We start from the raw sequence: 22,940 nt of genomic DNA, 5'->3' as shown, positions 1-22,940 counted from the left end.
CCACAAATGGGTAAATGTGGAGAATGAGCTCGAAGCACCAAACTCAGTTAGATGGCTTCGTTAAAATGGCTATAGTTCTTAGAATACATCTACTGGTGCAACCTGAACACATCATCTGTAATGTATCCTGGGTTCAAAGGGTGTTTCGGGTCTTATAACATTATACACCCTCGCCCAGGCGACCCAGCCGCGGTTGATCAACCCGCGGCTTGTGTTCAAGTGGCACTCACTTGTCCCAATGGTTCTCTTCTCCGGAGCCAGAGCCATCTCGAGGCTTTCTCCGCTGCCTCGGTGGTGTTCTTGATGGCTCTGCTGTTCCCGTAATGCCCAACGCACTCAGGGCTTTGTGGAATGAGCGCCCCACAAATCCCCTGCTGCCAACTTCGATGGGCAGACATCGTGCCTTCCAGCCCTGTTGACGACATTCAATGACCCGATGTTTGTACTTGAGCCCCTTCCTTTCATGGGCCTCCCCCCAAGCGGTCCTCCCATGGCACCGTCAGCTCCATGACTATGATGTTCTTAGTGCTCTCTGAGACCAGGAGGATGTCTGGCCTCAGGGTGGTGCTGACGACGTGCTAGGGGAACCGTAGCTGCTTCTCTAGATCTTCCAAGAGCTGCCAGTCTTGGGCAGTTGCCAGGATCCCCGCTGGTGCCTTCTTGCCACCTGCCTTTGGCTGAACTCCTGCTTTGATAAAAGTGATGGTGTTGGTGGTGTACACCTGCTGATGGCTTCAGCAATTGGCCTCAGCACCTGGTTGTGGCGCCAGGTTTATGGGCCCTGGTTGAGTGCTGTTGGGCAGGAACTCAGGACGTGTTCCAGCGTTCCTCTTCCTGAGCACAGCAAGCAGTTCGGGGTCTCCGCCTTCCCCCAGGTGAAGAGGTTTGTTGGCCTATTAGGACGTTTTAGACTCCCGGATTAGGAAGCTGATGCGGTGTGGGCCCAGCTACTGCTGCATGAGTTGATGAGCTAGAGGCATTCTAGCTGTTGTCCTCTCATTAGCGTTGGCTAGCAGCATTTAAACAGGAATGAAGATAGCTGCTTCAGGCTGCTTGGCTGAGTTTCACCTCTGAGCCCTGAACCTAGAACTAGTGGCAGCGGTCCATTTCGACGTGGTGCAATACCCCCCCCAGAGCGCTAGTTGATACTTTGTTTAGCTTCCGGCTTTTCATCTTTGATTGTCCTTATCGCTTTGATTCACAGTGAATCAAAGAGATAATGACAACTATTTTGCAAAAAACCAAAACAACCCAAAAAAAAAAAAGGTCATACACACACGAAGAAAAGAGCGCTGAAAGTTCACTACTGCTTCACGAACCGGAACCACAAAACAATCACAGCCCTCTCGGTCTGCGTTGAGTCGTAGTTACATTTTTTGGGAGCACGTCAGGCTAGAGAGCCTCCCGCGTACCCTACGGCGTAGCTCTGCGTTGATTTATCGCAGGACCATAAGTCAGCCTTTACAGTACAGTTAAAACCAAACAATTAATACAAATCTCTAAAATAAGGATCATTATGCTCTGTTAGGTTTTTATTCATCAGAAGTCAAGTCAAGACAGTGTTTAGCCCTAAGTAGATAAAGTGATGACAGATAGCTGTTAGTTATAGCTAGCCACCCAATTTAAAGATCACATTCCTTATTATGCAAACATTTTTGTGGTATTTTTGTAATATTTGGAGCCAGCCCTTAGTAGTCATTGAGGGCTCTGTAACTTTCGTCATGTTATGGTTTGACTCATCTTAGCAAGTCGGATGTTGTGCAGATCAGGGCCAATGCAACCTGTCAGGGGGCTAAGTTTGTGTTTGAGCCCTTCAAAATTACAGGGCTAGACCTAGAATAAAGCAGAAAGTCAGAGAAACCAGATCTTATTTCCCTGATAATTGACAACAGTTATCTTATAAATCAACATGCTACCATTCCTCTGTTAGTGGCTTTACCTGGCAGAGAAGCTGCCTCAATTATTGTTATTTAGATAAAAATAATCGCAGAGGTTAGAAAAGCAAAGGTTTTGGCTGTTTGCAGGTCAAAAGTCTGTCACTGTTACTGCCACAGACAGGACCCATACCCCCCCCCCCCCCCCCCCCCCCCCAACACACACACACACACACACACACAATAAACGATTTAGAACTAATAGCTGTGAATATTTATGGCATTTCAAAAGGGTTTGGTTTCTTTTGGCAAGTCTTTAATTCTATTTGTGAAATCCAAAATTGGGATTATATTTTGGCAGTTTCACCACCTTCCCTAAGGCCACTACTCATGTGTTTCCCTGTTGGCATTATGTGAATGCTCCAGACCAAGAAACTGCCAAAACATCTGCTCTCATTGAGGTCTCCACAGCTCTCAGGTTTCATGTTAAAGCGGTAGCTCTGCAGTCTTTTGTCTCTACTGCAAACAGCCCAGGAGATGGCAGTGCTGCACATTAAAGTACCTGTCACGTGACAGGAAGTGGAAGATAGTTGTGAACTCTGACCTCATACGCATCCAGCATGCACCGGGAGGAGGTATCGGGCTCTTATTTTGAAGTCTCAGTTCACAGGAAACACTATGTTTGGTTGTAACTTATTTTGAAGGAAACAGTGTGTGTGTGTCTGTATGTGTCAAAGTCCAGACTGCCAGCAGTGTGTGTATTTGCACCAGGCTGAAAACACACCGTGAGTGTTTGGAGCAACATGGAGAAGCAGAAGATCCTGTGTGTGGGTTTGGTGTGTCTGGACATCATCAGTGTGGTGGACAAATATCCTGAAGAAGATACGGACAGCAGGTGATTTGTTCTGAACAATTCCTCATCATCTTAAACCCACCACAGAAACACTGCAGGGTTACTCTTATTCAGTATTCTGCATTGTGAGAGGGCAATTTAATCATTTAACAAGAGCGTTACATTTTATGACTTTGCTAATTTTGACATTTTTCTGTACATATGAACATTTGCTCTGTCATAATTTAGCTGAAGATCAAAGTTCATTCTGTAAATTATCATAAATGTGATAAGCTCCATCGAACCCACTGATCTTTGACACCGACACAGAGATATTATTAGTTATTATTGGTCCAGAGCAAGATTATGTAATTCAGCATTTATATAAACTAACAAATAATCCCCCAGAAATAAACCCCAGCACTTTTGACTTTATGAACTCTTATATTCCATTATATTGAGATTCAACAGCAAGTATTGCAGCTAATGATGCTGTAAGGACCAATCAGCTCCCAGAATACTGATAGAACTGCTTTAGGAAACATCATGTGGGGCAGAATAATCAAACAGATCCAGGGAGGAAACAAAGACGGATGAAATCAGTTTTAATTTTTCGCACATTCCGTTAAAACTGTTTTCCATTTTCGGTCTATTTCGGTTTTTAATTTTTGAGAATTTGGTTTTTAGCATTTTATGCGAATGTAACCCCAAGTCAGTATATAAAGTAATTAAATATAGACAATTTATGCAATTATAACTGAAAACTTTAATGTTTTCATACCTTTAAACATATTTAAAGGCAAAAACATGGCACCAGTTATTCTTGTGTCCAACAAAACATTCCTCTTTTGGGCATAAACAAAAAAATACCAAAAGTTGTAATGATGAAAAAAAATCAATCTTTAGACATACAAATCGATTTTTAGGAATTAATATGAGAATCGATTTAGAATCGGAAAATCTAAACAGGCCTTATAGTTTTTATATGGGGAGAAACGGCCCTGATGCAGATCAGTGAATGAAAACCTTCGTGGCAGCTGCTTCAGTTTCCAGCAAAACTATTTTACAAGCTCAACAAAACAGAAAGTAAAATAAGACTGGGAACGTGCTGCACTGCTGCTGATGGAATGTGAGGTCACTTTTATTTATTTGTTATTAACCTCATTGAGACCCAGGATCTCGTTTACAAGAGAGATCTGTTGTAATTGAGACAAGGTGGAGTTCTCCTGCTGAATCCACATCAGTGAAACAACAAGTGCTGATGTCTTTCCCTATTGGCATTGTATAAACACACACCTCCAGAGCAGCAAACTGGCAGAACATCTGAATTTGCACATCTGCTACACTTTACACCTTTAATCCTTTGATAGCAGTTAGCACTTTGGATTGCCCACAGTAATGATGTATGAATGTTTGCAAATTACGGAAGCGTATTGCATTCACTTGAGAAAAAAAAATCTGCTCTGTTTTTCTGAATTAACCAGAGACCTCACAACTTGCAAGAAGCTGTCATTCCCTTGAGAGCTGGATTTCATGGAAGCAAACATGTTCCTGTCCAGTTGAATCCAGTTTTATTTTGATTTTGGTTTGAAACATTGGGAGATACTCTTGTCTTTAAGTTATATAGATGGGATTGTTATTAGTTTGTCGACTTTGCGCAAGCACCTCAGGACTGTGAGGTTGTTCAGACGGAAAGGACTTTTTTTTTTCATTAAAACTTTTCTCTGAATTCTGAGATAATTAACTTATTAATTCCGAAAAATAGAGCAGTTTTTTTTCTCAAGTCTCAATACGCTTCGTCTCAATACGCTTCCGTAGCAAACGGTGCCGTTATATCATCATCATTTGGTTTCTTGTGTGTTTAGATGTTTGTTGCAGCGGTGGCAGCGTGGAGGAAACGCCTCCAACTCCTGCACGGTTCTGTCTCTGCTCGGAGCTCCGTGTGCCTTCATGGGCTCGCTGGCTGCCGGTCCCATCTCTGAGTACGTTCTGATCTAACACCATCAGTCTGTGTTTCACTGTTCATGCTTCATATCTGAACTCTTCCTGTGTAAAAAGTAAAACCCCTTGGAATGACGTAGTTTTAATTTCCATTAATTTCCCATGAAAAGTGATATGAACTTCATCTAATTCACAACAACAGACAAGTGCAATGTTCTTCTAAGGATCTCTAAGTAACAATACCATTACAGCCCAAAGGGGGGCAGATATCACAATTAAGATGATGACTATATTGACCTAGACCTGTTGGTTGGTGGTGATGAAGTAATCTTTTTAAAAGTATTATTGGACAAAGTTTATCTATGAAATGTTGCAGTACCAGTCTCAGTTATGGTGCTTTTCCACTAGTATCTACTCAGCCCAACTCGACTCGACTCGCCCTTGTTTCTTTTCAACACCCAGATCAGAAGTAGGAGGTTGGAGAAGCTGCTGTGACGTATTTGATTGTGTATCTAAACGAAGAAGACAACAACACTAAAGATGTAGAACCTGGAGGAGATGATAGATGTGCTGCTGGGTCTGTGGATTGTGTTTAATATCAAGTTAAAAAATGAGAGTGAGAGAAACTTCAAGCGGCGACGCTTTTTAAATTTTTTTAGTTTGTCTCTGCGCTGCTGAAAAGTCAGCTGGAGCCGTGAGCAGCTATGAAGAGACAGAGCTCCTGGTAGATCTGGTCGTTCCTTATCTCCGTCTAGATCTTTTTAATTCTCTCCTCAGCACCAGGTTTATGAACATCTGACCCTCAGAGTTGGATCATGAAACAGACTTTTGCTGCCATTGCTGGTTGAATAAAATGAACAAGAATCCGTCAGAGTCTCTTTCTCTGATTTCCTCCTCCTGACTCAGACGTCTGACTCCAACCCCCCGACCAATCAGTGTCCTGTAGTGTGATGATGTCAGATACAGCCGACTCAGCAGCTTAGAACCTCGGCACAGAAAAAGTATCTACTCAGCACGTCTCCACCTTACGGAAGAGTATAGGGCCAGGCAAGAGATTAATGTTGAAGTACAATTTCGAGAAAAAAGTCGAAATGTCGAGAAAAAAGGCGAAATTTCGACTTTATTCACAGAATTTCGAATTTTTTCTCGAAATTGTATTTCAACATTCTCGACATTTCCACTTTTTTCTCGACATTTCGTCTTTTTTCTCGAAGTGCACAATACAAATCTTCCACTCTCAACATTTCTTTCTCTTGCCTGGCCCTAATACCCTTTCGTACCACCTGCCTCCACCCCTGGTGGAGAAGTGCAAAACCGGGGCGGGTCGAGTCGCGCTGAGAGGAAAAGGGACATTATAGTACTCAGTTGTTGTACCCGTCTCATTAGCAGTTCCTGTCTAAAAACATCAAAACCTCTCTCCTGAAAGCTGGAGGTAATGTCCCAGAGTTTGTCTACTTCTCTCCATTACAGTGTGCCAAAAAACCACCTGCTAGTAGGCAATTTTCCAGAAATGATCAGCTAAATTCGAGAGGTTCACATGCTTTTTCTCGCCGCTGAGCTGTAATGTGTTGTTCCTAAAGCAGCAGCTAACAGACTTCAGATGCCACAGGATCAACGGTGACGAGTGCATACAAGTTTGTTTCCAGCTACTAATGATATCAGGTGGAGCATGGATAATCCTAAACGAGTCCTGAACGTGATTCCAAATCCAGACACAACTGTATCAGATTCATGTCATGCTTGCAGGCGTTAGCATGGCCAAGTAAAAGTGATGATGAGCGATGTTTCAGAGCTGAGTCAAAGTGTCTCTGCTGACTACAGGCAAACTGAAGCTCTGAGCTCTGCTGCTTTATTGTGAACAGTCTCTGTGCAGGAAAAGTCTGGATATATGTGTTGGTGAATGTGCAGCTTCTAATGAACAATATACAGTCCTGTGCAAAAGTTAGAACAGTCATCTAATCTAATGCTGATTTCTGTTGGTTTGGTGTTAAGTAAATACAACATGTTTACATAAACCAGTTTACCCTTGGGTATCAATAAAGTAACCTGAACATGAGATTAACAATATTATTATTATCATATACCATGCCATTAGATACGTGGCTAAAAAGAGACCCTAAGTATCCCCATGAATGGATGTCTTGTACAGTAGATCCACCGTTAGCAGCAACAAGTCAAAGTGGTCATTTCCTACATGGCTGTATCTCTCTCTCACATGAATGAGAAGGTAATTAGCTTAACCCTGTACTGTCTTTGGGTCAAAATGACCTCATTCTCCTGTTCCTTCTTTCCTCCCTCGTACATTCTTTCCTTGTTTTCTTCCTTCTTTCCTTCCTTCCTTCCTTCCTTCCTTCCTTCCTTCTTTTCTCCCTTCCTCCCTTCTTTCCTTCCTCCCTTCTTTCCTTCCTTCTTTCTTTCCTTCCTTCCTTCCTTCCTTCCTTCCTTCTTTCTTTTCTCCCTTCCTCCCTTCTTTCCTTCCTTCTTTTTTCCCTTCCTTCCTTCCTTCCTTCTTTCTTTTCTCCCTTCCTCCCTTCTTTCCTTCCTTCTTTTTTCCCTTCCTTCCTTCCTTCCTTCTTTCCTCCCTTCTTTCCTTCCTTCCTTCTTTTTTCCCGTCCTTCCTTCCTTCCTTACTTCCTTCTTTCCTCCCTTCTTTCCTTCCTTCCATCTTTTCTCCCTTCCTTCCATCTTTTTTCCCTTCCTTCCTTCTTTCCTTCCTTCCTTCTTTTCTTTCTTCATTCCTTCCTTCCTTCTTTCCTCCCTTCCTTCTTTTCTCCCTTCCTTCCTTCTTTCCTCCCTTCCTTCCTTCTTTTCTTCCTTCCTTCCTTCTTTTCTTCCTTCCTTCCTTCTTTTCTCCCTTCTTTCGTTCTTTTCTTTCTTCCTCCCTTCCTTCCTTCCTTCCTCCCTTCTTCCCTTCCTCCTTCCTTGACCTGAAGACAGCACAACGGTTAATTTTTCTAATGTTGCTTCAGTTCATTGATTATTTTGGACTGGAACAGAGCTCTCATTGGGACCCACCATAGCTTTTCAAATAGGTTGAGGTTTTTGGACTTTAAATACGGCCCTGTTTACACATAGCAAAAACTGTGGCGTTTTCATGTGTTTTGGCCGTTCGTTTACATGAAAACGAAGCTCAAAGTCACCAAAAACCATAATTTCTGAAAACTCTGGGCAAAGTGGAGATTTTCAAAAACTCCGTCTTCACGTTTGCTTGTAAACGGAGGGAAACGGACATTTAGGCTTCAGAACGTCACATTATGAGTGACACGTGTGTTTACAATTAGTTTGTAACCGTCAATATTTTCTTGTATTTTACCTGTTTTATATTCTAAAGTCACACTTAAAAGTAACTCCACTTCTCTGTCACTCCAAACCAAAGACTCTGGTTCATCTTGGAAGTAACTGGAAGTTACTCGTGTCATTTGTTGATGTTTTTTTCCAGGATTCTGATTGGCTAGCATGACTTTATCTTCTCGTTACACTGCCCCCTGTAGGTTTGGCTGCTCATAGCACCTTAACAGATATTTATGCAGGTTCCTGTAAATTATGGTATTTTTCAAAACGTAGAGGGGGAAATATCCGTTTTTGTAAACATGGTCTACATCTGCTGATGATCAATTTATCAAAAGCTAATAATGAACAGCACCTGGCTGCGATTTACCCTCTTATCTCTTATAGAAGTGAAGGATACTACAATTCTCCATAAAAGAGAGGGTACAAACTTCTGAACATGACTGTATGTCAGTTTACTGTAGGTGAAATTTAAAGAGTTTTCTGTCCATAGTTTTATTTTGGAAGATTTTCAGAAGTATCACGTGGACGTGTCTCTGGTGTCTGAGCACGCTCAGTGCAACCCTCCAGCCTCTATGGTCATCAGCAACATCAGCACAGGAAGTCGCACCATCCTGCACATGAACAGGTTTGGAAAACTGTGTGTTTGTCTCACTAACATCCTCTGTTTCAGTGGCATCGTCATCATCATCATCGTCATCACAGACCAACAACTCCCCTCCCTGGTCTTTCAAAGACACAGATTCCCCTCAGCAATTCTATTTCTGAGGACAAAGTGATGTTTGCTGTCTGTCTCTCTCTCTCAGCTTCATCACGGCCGACTTCTCGCAGCGTGCGATCGACATGTCGGCGGTGGTTTGGCAACTCTCAGGTCAAACCCCGTGTGCATGTTGTGTGGTTTGTCCACCCACTGGATCTCGAACCGTCTGTCTCTACGATACGTAAGATGAGCGGCCAGTGCCATGCAGCATTCACCAAACACTGTACCAGCCAGACGGTGGCGCTATGGACCATTCCAATACGTTGATGATATCCTCATTACATTTATGGAGAATAGTTTAATCTCCAGTGAAAAGATCATAAATGTGTTGTTTTCCCTAATGGATCGTGGCATCAAACTGATGTTTCAGAACACAGTGCCCTCAGACAACCTTTCATGTTTCATTACAACCAAATAATTAAAAATAAACTGAATTGATTGACTAAGGCTACAACCCCAATTCTAAATTAAAGCTGCAAGCAGCGATGAACGGGCCCTCGCGCTACAATTTTCACCAATTAAGGTCAAGGACTCAAAACTAAGTCCAATGACACCACCCATTACTCTTTATGTAAATATATATATATGTATAAACCATTCAAAAGTTATGGCAGAAAGTAGGAACTATCAAATATCGACCAATCAGATGAAGGGGGGTGGGTGCACGTTACGGTTCGGGCCGTATTAACTGCCGAAGAAATAGCATAAATTGTGTCAAAATTACACGATTAATTCAAAATGGCCGACTTCCTGTTGGGTTTCGGCCATGGCGCCAAGAGACTTTTTTTTAATTGTGACATGATACAGGTGTGTACCGATTTTCGTGCATGTACGTCAAACCGTATTGTGGGGCTTGAGGCACAAAGTTTTCCAGGGGGCGTTGTTGAGCCATTAGGCCACGCCCATTAATGCAAACCATGAAATATCACATTTATCGTCAGGCCTGGCTTGCGTGCAAAATTTACGATAGAAATCTGAAGAAAAATAAAAACGAGAAAAACAACGAGACCATCTCCTACAGGCCCTAATAATCGTTGCGATTTCAATAGGGCTTCGCACAAGCCTTGCTGGTGTTCGGGCCCTAATTAAAGCTGCAAGCAGCGATGAACGGGTGCAAGTAGATTTTGCAGCAATCGCAAGCATGGTTGTACTACTATGGAGGATTTTAAGTGCCAAAATTAAATAAATAAATAATTAATTAATTAAATGTTTAATTAATTAATTAAAATGGGAATACAATATATAATCACTTAATTAAATGTATCATTAATTAATTAAATGTGTAATTAATTAATTAAATACTGAAATAATTAAATACTTAAATAATTAAATATATTGTATTTTAATAAATAACATATTTAATTCCAATTTTATTTAATTAATGACACATTTAATTAATGAATTATATATGTAATTCCCATTTTAATTAATGACACATTTAATTAATTAATTACACATTTAATTAATGAATTATATATGTAATTCCCATTTTAATTAATTAATTAAACATTTAATTAATTATTTATTTATTTATTTAATTTTGGCACTAAAAATCCTCCATAGTACGATTTCATTCAGTAAACATTTTTTGTATTGCAAACAAGTGAACCATTCAAAACGTATCCCAAATTTAAATTATTAATGAGTCCATCCTGCGAATTGTGGCAGCTCCTATGTATAACATTTCTCAAACTTTATTGTTCTGCCAAAGAATAATGAGCTGCGAGGGAGCACCAGGTATTGTCAGTTTCAAAATATATTCTATTCTGAGACTTTGGCCTATATCTTGAGTAACTACTATACAGTACATTCAATTCAATTTTCAATTCAATTTTATTTATATAGCGTCTAATACAACAGATGTTGTCTCTAGACGTTTTCCAGAGATCCAGAACATGAACATAAACATAAACATAGTAAATGGCGTCAGACTTCAGACTAGTTGATTCGACTTCCCCAATCGAATGTGTGGAATTGATTTGAATCAGCGGAAAAAGCAATGTTTTATTGGAACATATGGATTTTAATGCCAAATTCAAACATTCTTATCATACTGCGCACACAGACACATACACAGATGCCCCAAATGGTTATTATGAGCAGAATTATCAAGTTTATTCATTATAGGCTAGTTAATAGGCCTGATTGGCTGGTGTCGTAGGCGCTGTCTTCAACTGAAGTGGTTCATGAAATACTGATGTTAGAGTGCCCCCATCCACAAAAAATTCTGAAATTTGTTGTTTCCAAAGAATGTTGTCCAGTAGAGTAAAGAAGTTGGCTTGTATTTTCCAATCAATTATTTTAACAACTTTTCATCATTATGGTCCAATTGTGCCAAGTTCCATCAAATTTGGAAGAATGGCTTTAGATTGGTTCATTTCACTTGTCATTTTACTTTATCTATCTTTTTTATTACATGGCCGGAAAGTTTGGCAGACAGAACCGGTGTGGGAAGGTCAGGATCTTGTAGAGAATCAGAGGACAAGAAATTGTTACTAAGTCTAACTCGCACGGTTCTTGTGATACGAGACAAAACATAAATTGGGTGTATTGAGATAATTTAAATTATCAGGTCTGTTTGCATATTGGAATCTATATACTAAGTTTGGTCAATATATGATGTATAGGTTTGACCGCCTGTGGACTTTTGCTGAAAATATATTATTGTTGTCATGGTTATCATTATTATAGGCTATGTTTGTTACAGTTTAGCTAGCTGAACGTAGCCCCTCATAAGAAACTCACAAAAATAATGCAGATCGGAAAATGAGAGTGAATGATCAAAAGACCAAACAGAAGGTAAATGAAACATGCTGTTGTAAAAGAGATTTAGGCCAAGTCCCAATCCCCCCCTAGTCCTACTTTTCAGTACTACCCCTAAGTTTTGCGCGTTCCCGTAAGGGTAGTGGTGTCCCAATTCCTCTTTGCATCTAGGGCTAATGGGGAAAACGAGGGGTAGGGAGTATCAATCTAGCCCTTCACAGCAAGGGATTTCAGATACTGACTCGCCGACCGAGGGCTAGAGAAATTTCCCAGAATGCTTTACGTCATCATTTGCAGACTGAATTAAAAAAAAACATGGCGGACATTTCTTATTTTTTAGTGAATAAAATTAATATTTTGAGTTAGTTTCTACATAAAAATGCGTTTTGATTACATTTCTAGCGAGAAATATATATTTTACTTTCATAATATTCACTCAGTGGATGTACATAATCACTCGTTTGCCCGTTGTTCGCGAAGATCTCGCCAGAATAAAGGCTGATTTATGGTTCTGCGTTACACCAACGCAGAGCCTACGGCGTAGGTTACGCGCGCCGAACGCCGTAACCCACGCCGTACCCTACGCCGTAGGCTCTGCGTCGATTTAACGCGGAACCATAAATCAGCTCCCGAGCCGGCGGCTCTTCTCATCTCCGAAAACATCAGAGATAACAGGTGTTATTTGGATAAGGTTGGGGATCTTAAAGGTTACTTTTACGCCTGAAAAAATATTAAAACTTAATAAAGTGGCATATTAACAGCGCTACAGCTGAAATTAAAACAGCTTTTAGCTCTGAGCTTCCTGATATGGTGTGACGTATGTGCAAACGTAACTAAGCAGTCGCTTACGTACCCGAACATAAACTATGCAGTGACGTAGCAAGCAAAATGTAGGGGTGGTGCTGAAAAGTAGGGGTAGTGGGTGTAATGGGACAGGGCCCTGGGAAGATTACAAGGGCCCTAAAATTTGTGGCTTCATTTTTAGAGGTAGTGGTAGTGAGGGAGGGCTAGTGGTAGAAAGTAGGGGGTGTATTGGGACTGGCCCCTAACCTCCATGTTTGTAGGCGAAATCTCTGATCCAAAAATGGCTAAAGTTCCTTTGTGTTGCTTTAAGATGCGATACTGCCATCAAATCATTTAGAATTTACTACAGCAGCCATCTGCCTGAAACCTTCTGAACCAAGTCCATCACCCAGCCATCTCCTGGAGCAGGTGGACAAAACAACGTGACAGTGTTTGGTGAATGCTGTATGGCTTGTCGACGGAAAGCATGAAGAAACCGATCCTGATCCAGAATCATTTTGTAATGACTTGTCACATCCACTGCAGAGAGCCTTGCACTCAATCCTCCAGTTAGATGATGATGAAGTCAGCTAACAATAAGCTACAGTCATGAACCAACGTTAGCGTATTCTCTTTTAATCCTATGTTAAACACAGCATTCCAGCAGAAACACCTCATATGCACTATCAAGCACAGTATTACTTTATAGTGCATATAAGGTGTTTCTCAGTACTCAGGAATCCAGTCAACGCATCCTTTCTTCCTCTTGAATGTTATCCAGCAGCGGCCACTAATGTGGGACACCAGTCTGATAGAACCAGGGACCCACATTCAACAGTGACTGCGTTTCCATGCGTCAATAACCCTTTTAAAACCCGAATATTGGCAATAACCCGGTTTTGCACGGCCATGTAAACACCAATAACCCCTTTGAATAACCAGAATTTGCTCATATTCAGGTTTTTAAAAACCCCAATATGACCCCTGGGTTACTCCTTTTAAAACCTGAATATTGGGTCATGTAAACGCCAAACAGAATATCCCCATCAAACGGAACAGGAATCTGTTTTCTGCACATGCTCTGTTCACAAGGAATCCTGGTCTTTTGAGTCCAGGAAGTTCTTATAAACACGGAGAAACCAAGACCAGGAGGAGACTAATCACTTCATAAATGTAATGAAGGATATGAACATTTCTGCATTTGTAGACGCTAGAAAGTACCGGGATAGAAGATTTACAAGAAGGTGAGAGAAAAGTTGCTGAAGCAGCATTTGTTTTGAATTTGGATACAGGAAGAAGAAGCGGAAATGACAGGAATTGTGTCATGATGTTCTCCGTGCGTCGCTGGTTTGATCCAGATATCCTGGATGATTAATTACCATGTAAACGGAATATTCTGAATGTTTCAGTAACCGGAATATTACCAATAACCCCAATTTTGACTGCATGTAATCGTAGTCAATGAATGAACGTTGTCTCTCCCAAGCTCAGAAGCCAAAGTGGGTGGCTTCCATACAGTACACACTCAGATCTTTCCAGTTGTTTTATTTTATTCACATGAATACACATAGTACTTTTTGTGTGCTGTTTGTATTTGCTAAATATACAGCGTGGTTATTCATTAACATTGCTAACCAGGGCTACCAGCAGTGTTTGGAAAAGTTCATGATGTACAAGAACGGTTACTTTCCATCAGCGTCCAACTTTGCAACTGGAACGCAGTTAATGCACTGTTTCTTCCTCTTGAATTTCATTGTCACCACATCCACCAGTCCAGCACAGATACTGGCCACAGATCACTAATGCTAAGCTGGGCTAGACATGCAGCTTATCTTAGCGTTGAAACTAAGGCCCACTTTACACGTAGCAAAAACGGTGGTGTTTTCATGCTTTTTGGTCGTTCATTTACACGAAAAAAAAGCAAAAAGTCACCAAAAACGATCATTTCTGAAAACTCCGGCCAAAGTGGAGATTTGCAAAAACTCCGTCTTCACGTTTGCTTGTAAACAGAGAGAAATGGACATTTAAGCTTCAGAACGTCACATTATGAGACAGAAACGTCACCAGCGTCATGAGTGTGACCTGTATTTACAATTAGTTTGGCCGCCATCAATATTTTCTTGTATTTTACCTGTTTTATATTCTAACGTCACACTTAAAAGTAACTCCACTTCTCTGTCACTCCAAACCAAAGACTCTCGTTCATCTTGGAAGTAACTGGAAGTTACTCGTGTCATTTGTTGATGTTTTTTTCCAGGATTCTGATTGGCTAGCATGACTTTATCTTCTCGTTACACTGCCCCCTGTAGGTTTGGATGCTCATAGCACCTTAACAGATATTAATGCGGGTTCGTGTAAATGATGGTATTTTTCAAAACGTAGAGGGGGAAATATCTGTTTTTGTAAATACCCGGCTATGTGGAAACGTGGCCTAAAATTAGGCGAGAGCCACTCACGTGACAGCCGTACGGCTGTCGTTTCACTCGCTGGAGTTCTGCAGTTAGATTTTTCAGCCTTTGCAGTGGTTTGGGGTTAATTGAATTTTACAGATTAGCATAAATCATTTGACACATGAATGTACAAATATAAACAAATGCACTCAGTGATCAAACTGTCTTTGATTTGGGAAATTGTATTTATTTATTTGGGCAAAAATGAGGAAAATATTTGAATACTATTTTGATAATTCCTCCTACTCCTCCATGAAGGTCAACCAGGAAGCTCGTGTGTATTTAAATGTACATGCTGCCGGGTCATTCAACTAAGGAAGAGTATCAGGGCCAGGCAGGAGAAAAATAAAAATAATATTTTAGAGGAGGAAAAAAATTTTTTCATTGTGCACTTCGAGACAAAGTCCAAATCTCGAGAAAAAAGTAAAAATTTCGTGAATAAAGTTGAAAAGGTGAGAAAAAAGGCGAAATTTCGACTTTATTCTTGAAATTGTATTTCAACATTAATCTCGACATTTCAACTTCTTTCTCGACATTTCGACTTTTTTCGCGAAGTGCACAATAAAAAGAAATCTTCCCATCCCAAATATTTGTTCTCCTGCCTGGCTCTAATACTCTTCTGTAATTCAACAGAGTGTCAGGAACAGCTTACTTGTCCTGAAGACCTGATAACGCCAAATAAAAGGCATTAAAAATGCAAACCAGACATCCAAGACGAAGTCTGTAAATTGGAGCTGATGGTCAACATTGAGGCTTCTGGGTTTGACCTGAGTGATGGAGGGGCTTCTGAAATGTCTTTAATAATGACTGTCTTACATCAGTTACTGTCTGCCAGGAACCTTCCGGATGTTACAGCAGCAGATTTCTCCAAAGTGGACCTTCATCAGTTCAAGTGGATTCATTTGGAGGTGAGCGATCTATCATTGTGACTAGCAGTCAGACTGCCACAAAGAAACCGGATAAATCCTGCCCGAATAAGTTACTTTCAAAAATAATGCCTAATATTCCAAAAAATCATCATTCACACACCCACTATAAACTTATTTAATGTTCTTCCCTGTCATTACAAATACACTTGTAAAACTAGATGTAAGAACTTTTTGTTGTAGTTAGATTGTAATCCACAGAGATTAAGACCATGGAAGCAACAACAGATTAACAAACTTGCAGAAAAACCTTTCATTTAATATGTATCAAAGTCAGCAACGTCCCCTACTGGCCACACAGAGAAGCAACAGGTCAAAGGTCAAAGGTCACAGTTGCAGCAGTGTTGTTTCCATCATCCTATTGTCAGCCTGGCAGGTTTTTACCATCTATGGTTTTTAATCTGAAATGGAGCAAATTCAGCTACAAGAGCAGCCTGGGGTTGATTTACACTTAATATTTAAAGTGATATACTACTAAGTGATACTGAGTGTCATCTACAGTGTAGGCTACTAAAAGAAACAAAATAATCAAATAAATTATTTATAAACCGTTTACTGTAAACACGTTATCTACTTTATTTTTGGTTTTAAATAAACTGCAACAGCAATCTGCAACAATTTGAAGTGGAACAACAAAGTACTACAAAAACTAGAACTATAATTAAAATCACTCAACTTACATAAACAGTACCTCGTTAATATGTTCTCCATATAAGAATAAATTCAAATGTACAAAAACAGACATTATTAAATAGATTTTTTTTAAAACACACGCACCATCAAGGCTATTAAAGGACCTTCCTAACTTGAGGAAACATCAGTCACAATTTCCTTGACACTAAACATTACACTAAGACATGCAAACATACCTTTATCTTTTCGTTTTTTTCTCCTCTTCATCTTTCATCGTCTTTCTTTCCTCTGCTCCTGGAGGATAAGTCCGTTTTTGCGACATGGTGGGCCTTCAACCTGCTCCTCAGATGCAAAGTGCCGTTGTAATGCAGGATTGAATGAACACATGACCAGCGGAGCTCTGGAGCCGAGAGGCAGCAGTCAATATGCCAGCAGTCGTATTGTTGATGTAATAATATTAATTATTGGGTTTTTGTACAATAACATACCTTTGATAATGTATGAATCATCACTCACACATAAAAAAATAATTTTAGTTTTCTTTTTTACTCTTGGGGGCCCCCTAGTGGTCCTAAGCAACCGCTTAGTTCACTCATGCCTTGGGCCGGCTCTGCTGATAATGGTGTGGAGTTCATAGGATACGGTTACCAGAAACAGAATCAGACATCATCAAATCAAATCAAACTTTATTTATAAAGCACCTTTCATACATAAAATGCAACACAAAGTGTTTTACATAAAACAAATAAACATAAAACGTATTAATGCCCTGCCCCCCTCCCCCTCCCCGCACATACACACACAGACACAAGCACACCACAATTCAGTGTAGACATGGCTGACTAGTGGTGGGGAAAAAAATCGATATTGCAATATATTGTTGGGCTCTCTGTCGCAATAAATAATCTATAAACTGACGGCAAATATGGATATTTTATTACAACACACATAATGGATTTACGCGGTTGTCACCGCACTATGTTCATGCACTTTAATTTGTCCAGCTGTTCAGTGTTTACATTTACAAGACTAGGAGACAGTGAGGAAATATACAAATGCACTTTCTTCCTACATTGTATGAAGTTTTGGCATTGAATAAATGCATAACTACAGACGTTTTCCTTTTTATGGGTATTTTTTCTTTTTCAGTCACATATATCGTGATATATCGTTGATTAAATTTCTTACAATATGTCGAATATCGTGTATCGTGATATTATCGTTATTGTGGGCCACATATCACCACAGTATTGAATGGTGAGTTACCCGTATCGTCCCATCCCTAATCAGCACCGTACTCACCACACCAGCGTGGCACTGCCCAGTGCAACTGGAGAACTCTTGTTTTTACGTGGCTAGATGTATTCTTTTGGAAAGCCAGTTGACCAATGTTCCAATAATACTCTCAGTTCTTGTGTCAAATCATCTTGCGTCTTACTGTCTTCTGTGTTTTACTATTTTTATTTCCAGGGCCGAAATGCTGATGAGCAGATGAAAATGATCCAGCAGGTTGTAACTCATAACAGCACATTACCGCCAGAGCAGAGGATCAGCATTTCTGTGGAGATTGAGAAAACCAGAGAGCCGCTCTATCAGCTGTTTCCTCACGGCGATGTGGTATGAGTCTCGTACAACTTACTACTTACCGGTACATCTCCTTATCATTTTGAAAGGGTTTGTGTACCTGACTGGTCCTTAAAGCAGCCGAAGGCTCAGATCCCAGTGTTCAGCCCTCAGTTTCCAAAACTGTACCTGAAGACATAAAACGCCACCTCTCTGGGAAAGGAATGGTGAGCTAAGCGTGAAGTTGAGAGTCTTGATGTTGTATTGTTGAGCTCCCCTATTGGCACAGCGTTTGTGGGTTTTGGAATTGTCTCCACCAGAGGGACAGGACGTATTCCCCCTGGACATCCCCAGGCAGAGAAGTGTTAAGTTGAAGTGGGTGTATTTATAGCCCCCATACATAAATTAGAGTTCCTTAGGTTGGGATTATTTATAGATGGCACTTTTACACTAGTACCTACTCGTGTAAAAGTACCCGTGTACAGTACCTGTCTCATTTATAGTACCCTTTTCAGTTGTTGTACCTGTCTCAGTTATGGCACTTTTCCACTAGTACCTACTCAGCCCGTCTCCACTCTCCTTGCCCTCGTTTCTTTTCAATACCCAGATCAGCAGTAGGAGGTTGGAGAAGCTGCTGTGACGTATTTGATTGTGTATCTAAACGAAGAAGACAACAACATTAAAGATGTAGAACCTGGAGGAGATGATAGATGTGCTGCTGGGTCTGTGGTTTGTGTTCCATACAAAGTTAAAAAACAAGCGGCGGGGGCTTCCGGGGCAGCGCCATGTGAGGACACGTTTTGGCTGGGCTCCCTGTCGGATCTGTGTAATATGTAACTAAATAAACCAATCTGTCCGCAAAGTGACCCAAAGTGCTTGGGAACAGTAATAGGGTTAATTAGAACAGTTTCATAAGTTTTTACTGTCGTTATAAGAGAGGACAATGAGCAAGAAGAACAAGGCTAGCCCTGATGTTGCTAAGGAGCATGCTAATGCTACACCGGTTGCCGGACAAGAGGCTATCCTCCAGGCTATTGCAGACCTGAGGAAGGAACTTCTCGACAAAGCTGAAGCCCAGTCGGTGGAGATTAAGACCCAGGTTGACCACCTCAGGGCAGAAATTAAGCAGGCTAATGATAATGCTAATGCCAGGATCGAGGCTCTGCACACACAGTTTGTGGAAATGGAGGCTGCGGTCAGCGATCAGTCAGATAGGGTCACGGCGCTGGAACGTGATCTTAAGGCGGTCTTGGAGGAACTGGCTACCCATAAAGCCCGACTGGAGGACGGGGAGGCTCGGTCCCGTCGCTTTAACCTACGTGTCTCAGGAATCCGGGAAAGGAGGGAGGATGGAAAGCGCCCAACCGACTTTGTTTCTCAGTGCCTGAAAGATGCCTATGGCCTCTCCAAGCTACCCACCCTGGACATTGCGCACCGTACTTTACGCACGAAGCCGAGTGAAGATAATGGTGACCCACCGAGAGCGTTCGTCATCAGATGCCACTACTACCAGGAGAGGGAGGAAATTCTGAAGAAAGCTAGACAGGCTAAGCGAGTGACTACCGCGGACGGCGATGTTCTCCACGTCCATCAAGATTTTACGCATGCCGTGGCTCAACAGCGTTCCAGATTCAACAAGGTGCGAGGCTTGCTCAGGGAATGCAACGGAGTCCGGTATGGGTTATGGTACCCCGCCGTATTAAAAATAACAACACCGGATGGCAAATGTGCGAGTTTCAAGGATCCTGCAAAGGCTGAAGACTACATAAAGAAAAATCTACATCCAAAGGAATAGCGGCGGCGGGACATGAGTAGATATGGATACCTGGCTGCTTAGATACAAAGTCCTTTCTTCACGAGGTGCCCAGCGGATAATGATTGGATTGGACTCAGCGATCGGTTTGTGAGGATTTCAGTTTTATGGTTACTTTTCACTTCTTCTGGAACTAAAGGTGTGTATCGGTATGTTTGTTTATTCTTTCTCTTTTAACTGACTGAACGCCACTGCATCGGCAGTAGGAGTGGGGGGGGGGGCGTTTTATTTATGTATATTTGTTTTCGGTAATTTAAGGAATAATCTAAGCGTTCTCTCATTTCCTGCCTCTTGAATTGTCGTATTTCTATTTTTACTATATGTTTCTTGCCTCATTCAGTGGCTTTACTTTTCTTAATATATGGTGTAGCGCTCTTTGGAGATTGGCTAATATATTAGGAGCGGGGCTGGCTGTGTCCATTTTATGTGGGTACGGCCGGCCTCATAATTTATCGTCATTTCTAGTAGCGTGGTACTCTAAGGATGTTTCCATATGTGATGTAAGTGGGGTCCGGGGTTGGTCGCGTTCATTTTGTATGGACGCGGCCAACCTCATGATTTCATCTGTTATTTTGGTATATAATTGATTCCGGGATAGTGACCTGCTTGGAATGCTGTTCATTTGAGACGCGGAGAGTGTCGCGTCTGTACTGTTCGGGCATGGATAGCAGTTATTGCTCTCGTTATTTTCTTCTACATGCCGTTTTATTTTGAAGGCAGTTTCCCTATTCCTTCTACGTCCGGGGTTAAAACCGACGAGTCAATCTTCAAGAGGGTGTTTATGTCAGAGACTATGTCATAGGGCTTTGGTGCCCTCTACTGGTTTACTGGTTTCATTTTCCATCATGCGTGTGTGCAAGTGGTTGGGCCGCTTGTGTGTGTATGTGCGTGTGCGTGACTACGTGTGCGTGCGTGCGTGCAGTTTATATAACTCGCAATTACTGTGTTGGGATGTGTGTGGGCCAGTGTATATATGTTTGCTTAAATATATTGTCATTATTATTTCATTTCATTATTGTTATTATTTACTACTTATTTTGATCATTTCTGTAATGTTATACTAAGGCAGAGGGACATTTTATGTCCTAATTTTAGCAGGTGCATGTCTATCATTCACAATTGCTGTAGTCCTGTGGTGTGTGTGTGTGTGTGTGTATGTGTGTGTGTGTGTGTGTGCATGCGTGCGTGCGTATAATTACATTTTTATTTTCTCTTCTGTATTTTATTTATAATATCATATAATTTTTGATGCAGAATGTCATCGAGACCAAGCCAAATGGGGGGGACATGTTTATATCTACGGGCAGCCTGTGGGCAACACTCTATGCTGAGTCATGTTTTCTATGTATTGTGAGTGGGGTCGGTTGCGTTCATCTTGAGTGGACGCGGCCGGCCTCACAAGTCTAACCTGTTGTCACAGTATATGGTGGGCATGGGGATACTGACCTGTCTAGAAGACTATGGCTTACCTCTCGTCTCGAATGGGTTATCAAGGGTGCCCTCTGGTCAGAGATCCTGACACAGGCTTGGAGTGCCACTCTAACAGACTATCTGTTTCATATTTTAATGTTTATGTGGCCAAGCGAGTGGGCTTGGGCATGAATATGTGTACATTACAGGACTCACATTCGCTGGTGTGTGTGTGTGTGTGTGTGTGCGTGTGTGTGTGTGTGTGGGTATGTGTGTGTGTGTGCGTGTGCGTGCCTGAGTATACCCAGATATAATTGTATTCCACTATACGCACTCATGCTGATGGTTATTTTATGTTCTAACTCCAAGAGTATATTTACCTGTTCTCTAGATTAGAGAAAGATTGATTATGGTCAGGCTGGTTGATATATATATATTTTCTGTTCTAGTTTTGAGCAGCTCCGATAGGGCTCAGCCCCACAGGGTAAGCTTTGAGTTTGTTTTCGTCAGAAGGAAACGGAGGAGCGGGGTTTTTTGCAGTCCCTCATTGGGGGAGGGGCCGGCAGAGGGGTTTTTGGATGTTTTGTGTTATATGTTTGTTCTCATGTCTTCTTTTATGTTTTATATTTGTATCCATAAGGTTGCGTTGTTATTGCAGAGAGTTATGGCCAACTAACTGGTTTTCTGCCTGTGCGGCTCTTGACCAAGGTATATTGGTATCATTGTTAGCTTTATTGCCCGAACATGGCAGTTCCTAATCTTAATACATCTGGAGGGGCCGCTACAAAATTTACAACTTGGAATACTAAAGGTGTTAACCACCCAGTGAAACGCAGCAAAGTGTTTGCTCGCTTATCTAAATTGAAAACTGATGTAGCCTTCCTGACTGAAACACATTTGCTTAATAAGAACCATAATATGCTGAAGAGGGGGGGCTTTTCCCAAGTATTCCACTCCAAGTTTGACGCCAAGTTCCGGGGTACGGCGATCCTTATTCACAGAGATGTGCAGTTTATAGAATAAAAGGTAATATCGGGCAGTGATGGCCGCTACATTATTGTACAGGGACACCTGTTTAATGTACCAGTAATACTGGCATGTGTGTATGCCCCCAATTGGGACAACGCCAAATTTTCAGCGACCTGTTTTCCTTGCTTCCAGACATGTATAGCCATAATTTGATACTGGGGGGAGATTTGAATACGGTGTTGTGTCCCTTATTGGATAGATCCAGTGCGACCCCTGGTGCAATGAGCAAATCGGCGGAGACGATTAATGCTTTCCTTCAGACATATGGAGTGATTGATGTGTGGAGGTATAAACATCCAGGGTCTAGACAATATAGCTTCTTCTCCGCAGCTCATCAGTCCTACGGCAGGATCGATTATTTTCTGTTGGATAAGAGGCTTCTCCCTTTTCTAAAGTCAAGTGAATGTGAGAGCATTGTTATTTCAGACCATGGTCCAGTCACTATGACGCTGGGTTTTCCAAATAACATACGCCCGCAACGAGTATGGCGACTAAATTCACGTCTATTATCAAATGAAGAGTTTGTTGACTTTATCAACTCTCAAATTGACTTTTTTACAGAAACAAACAAACATCCAGACATAAGCCACTCTATTTTTTGGGAATCGATGAAAGCATATCTACGGGGTCAGATAATCGCCTTTTAATTCTGGTTTGAACAAGAGACGGGCAGCACGTCTTCACGAACTGACATCCCTGTTAAAGGACCTTGATAATAGGCAAACGGAGTTTGATATTTTATCCTCTGGGGCAGTGGAGGAGCTTCACCTTAGATCCCGCCAGGAGTTTTACGAACATGGCGAACGAGCCAGTAAATTGCTGTGTCACCAGTTGAGACAGTCTGCAGAGGCTGGACTTATTGCCGAGATTGACAC

General features: G+C 41.4%; 1 protein-coding gene across 2 annotated transcripts in view; it reads left to right on the top strand.

Moving 5' to 3' along the window:
• Positions 1-2,548: 2,548 nt before the first annotated feature.
• The window catches only part of khk (ketohexokinase), a 34,812-nt gene continuing 14,420 nt past the window's right edge, over positions 2,549-22,940 (top strand). The window contains exons 1-5 of one of the 2 annotated variants that reach the window (XM_061728761.1): positions 2,549-2,769; positions 4,572-4,688; positions 8,429-8,563; positions 15,527-15,599; positions 17,721-17,867. In XM_061728761.1, coding sequence (XP_061584745.1) covers positions 2,678-2,769; positions 4,572-4,688; positions 8,429-8,563; positions 15,527-15,599; positions 17,721-17,867 — 564 coding nt within the window. In that variant the 5' untranslated portion in view covers positions 2,549-2,677. Of the gene's footprint in view, positions 2,770-4,571; positions 4,689-8,428; positions 8,564-8,741; positions 8,877-15,526; positions 15,600-17,720; positions 17,868-22,940 lie in introns of both variants that reach the window. The other variant, XM_061728760.1, reaches the window with a different exon arrangement.

This window comes from Cololabis saira, chromosome 8 (genome assembly GCF_033807715.1).
Source record: "Cololabis saira isolate AMF1-May2022 chromosome 8, fColSai1.1, whole genome shotgun sequence".
NCBI lineage: Eukaryota > Metazoa > Chordata > Actinopteri > Beloniformes > Belonidae > Cololabis > Cololabis saira.
The sequence above is the reverse complement of the archived record's forward strand: the minus strand, read 5'-3'. Positions and strand labels throughout refer to the sequence as shown.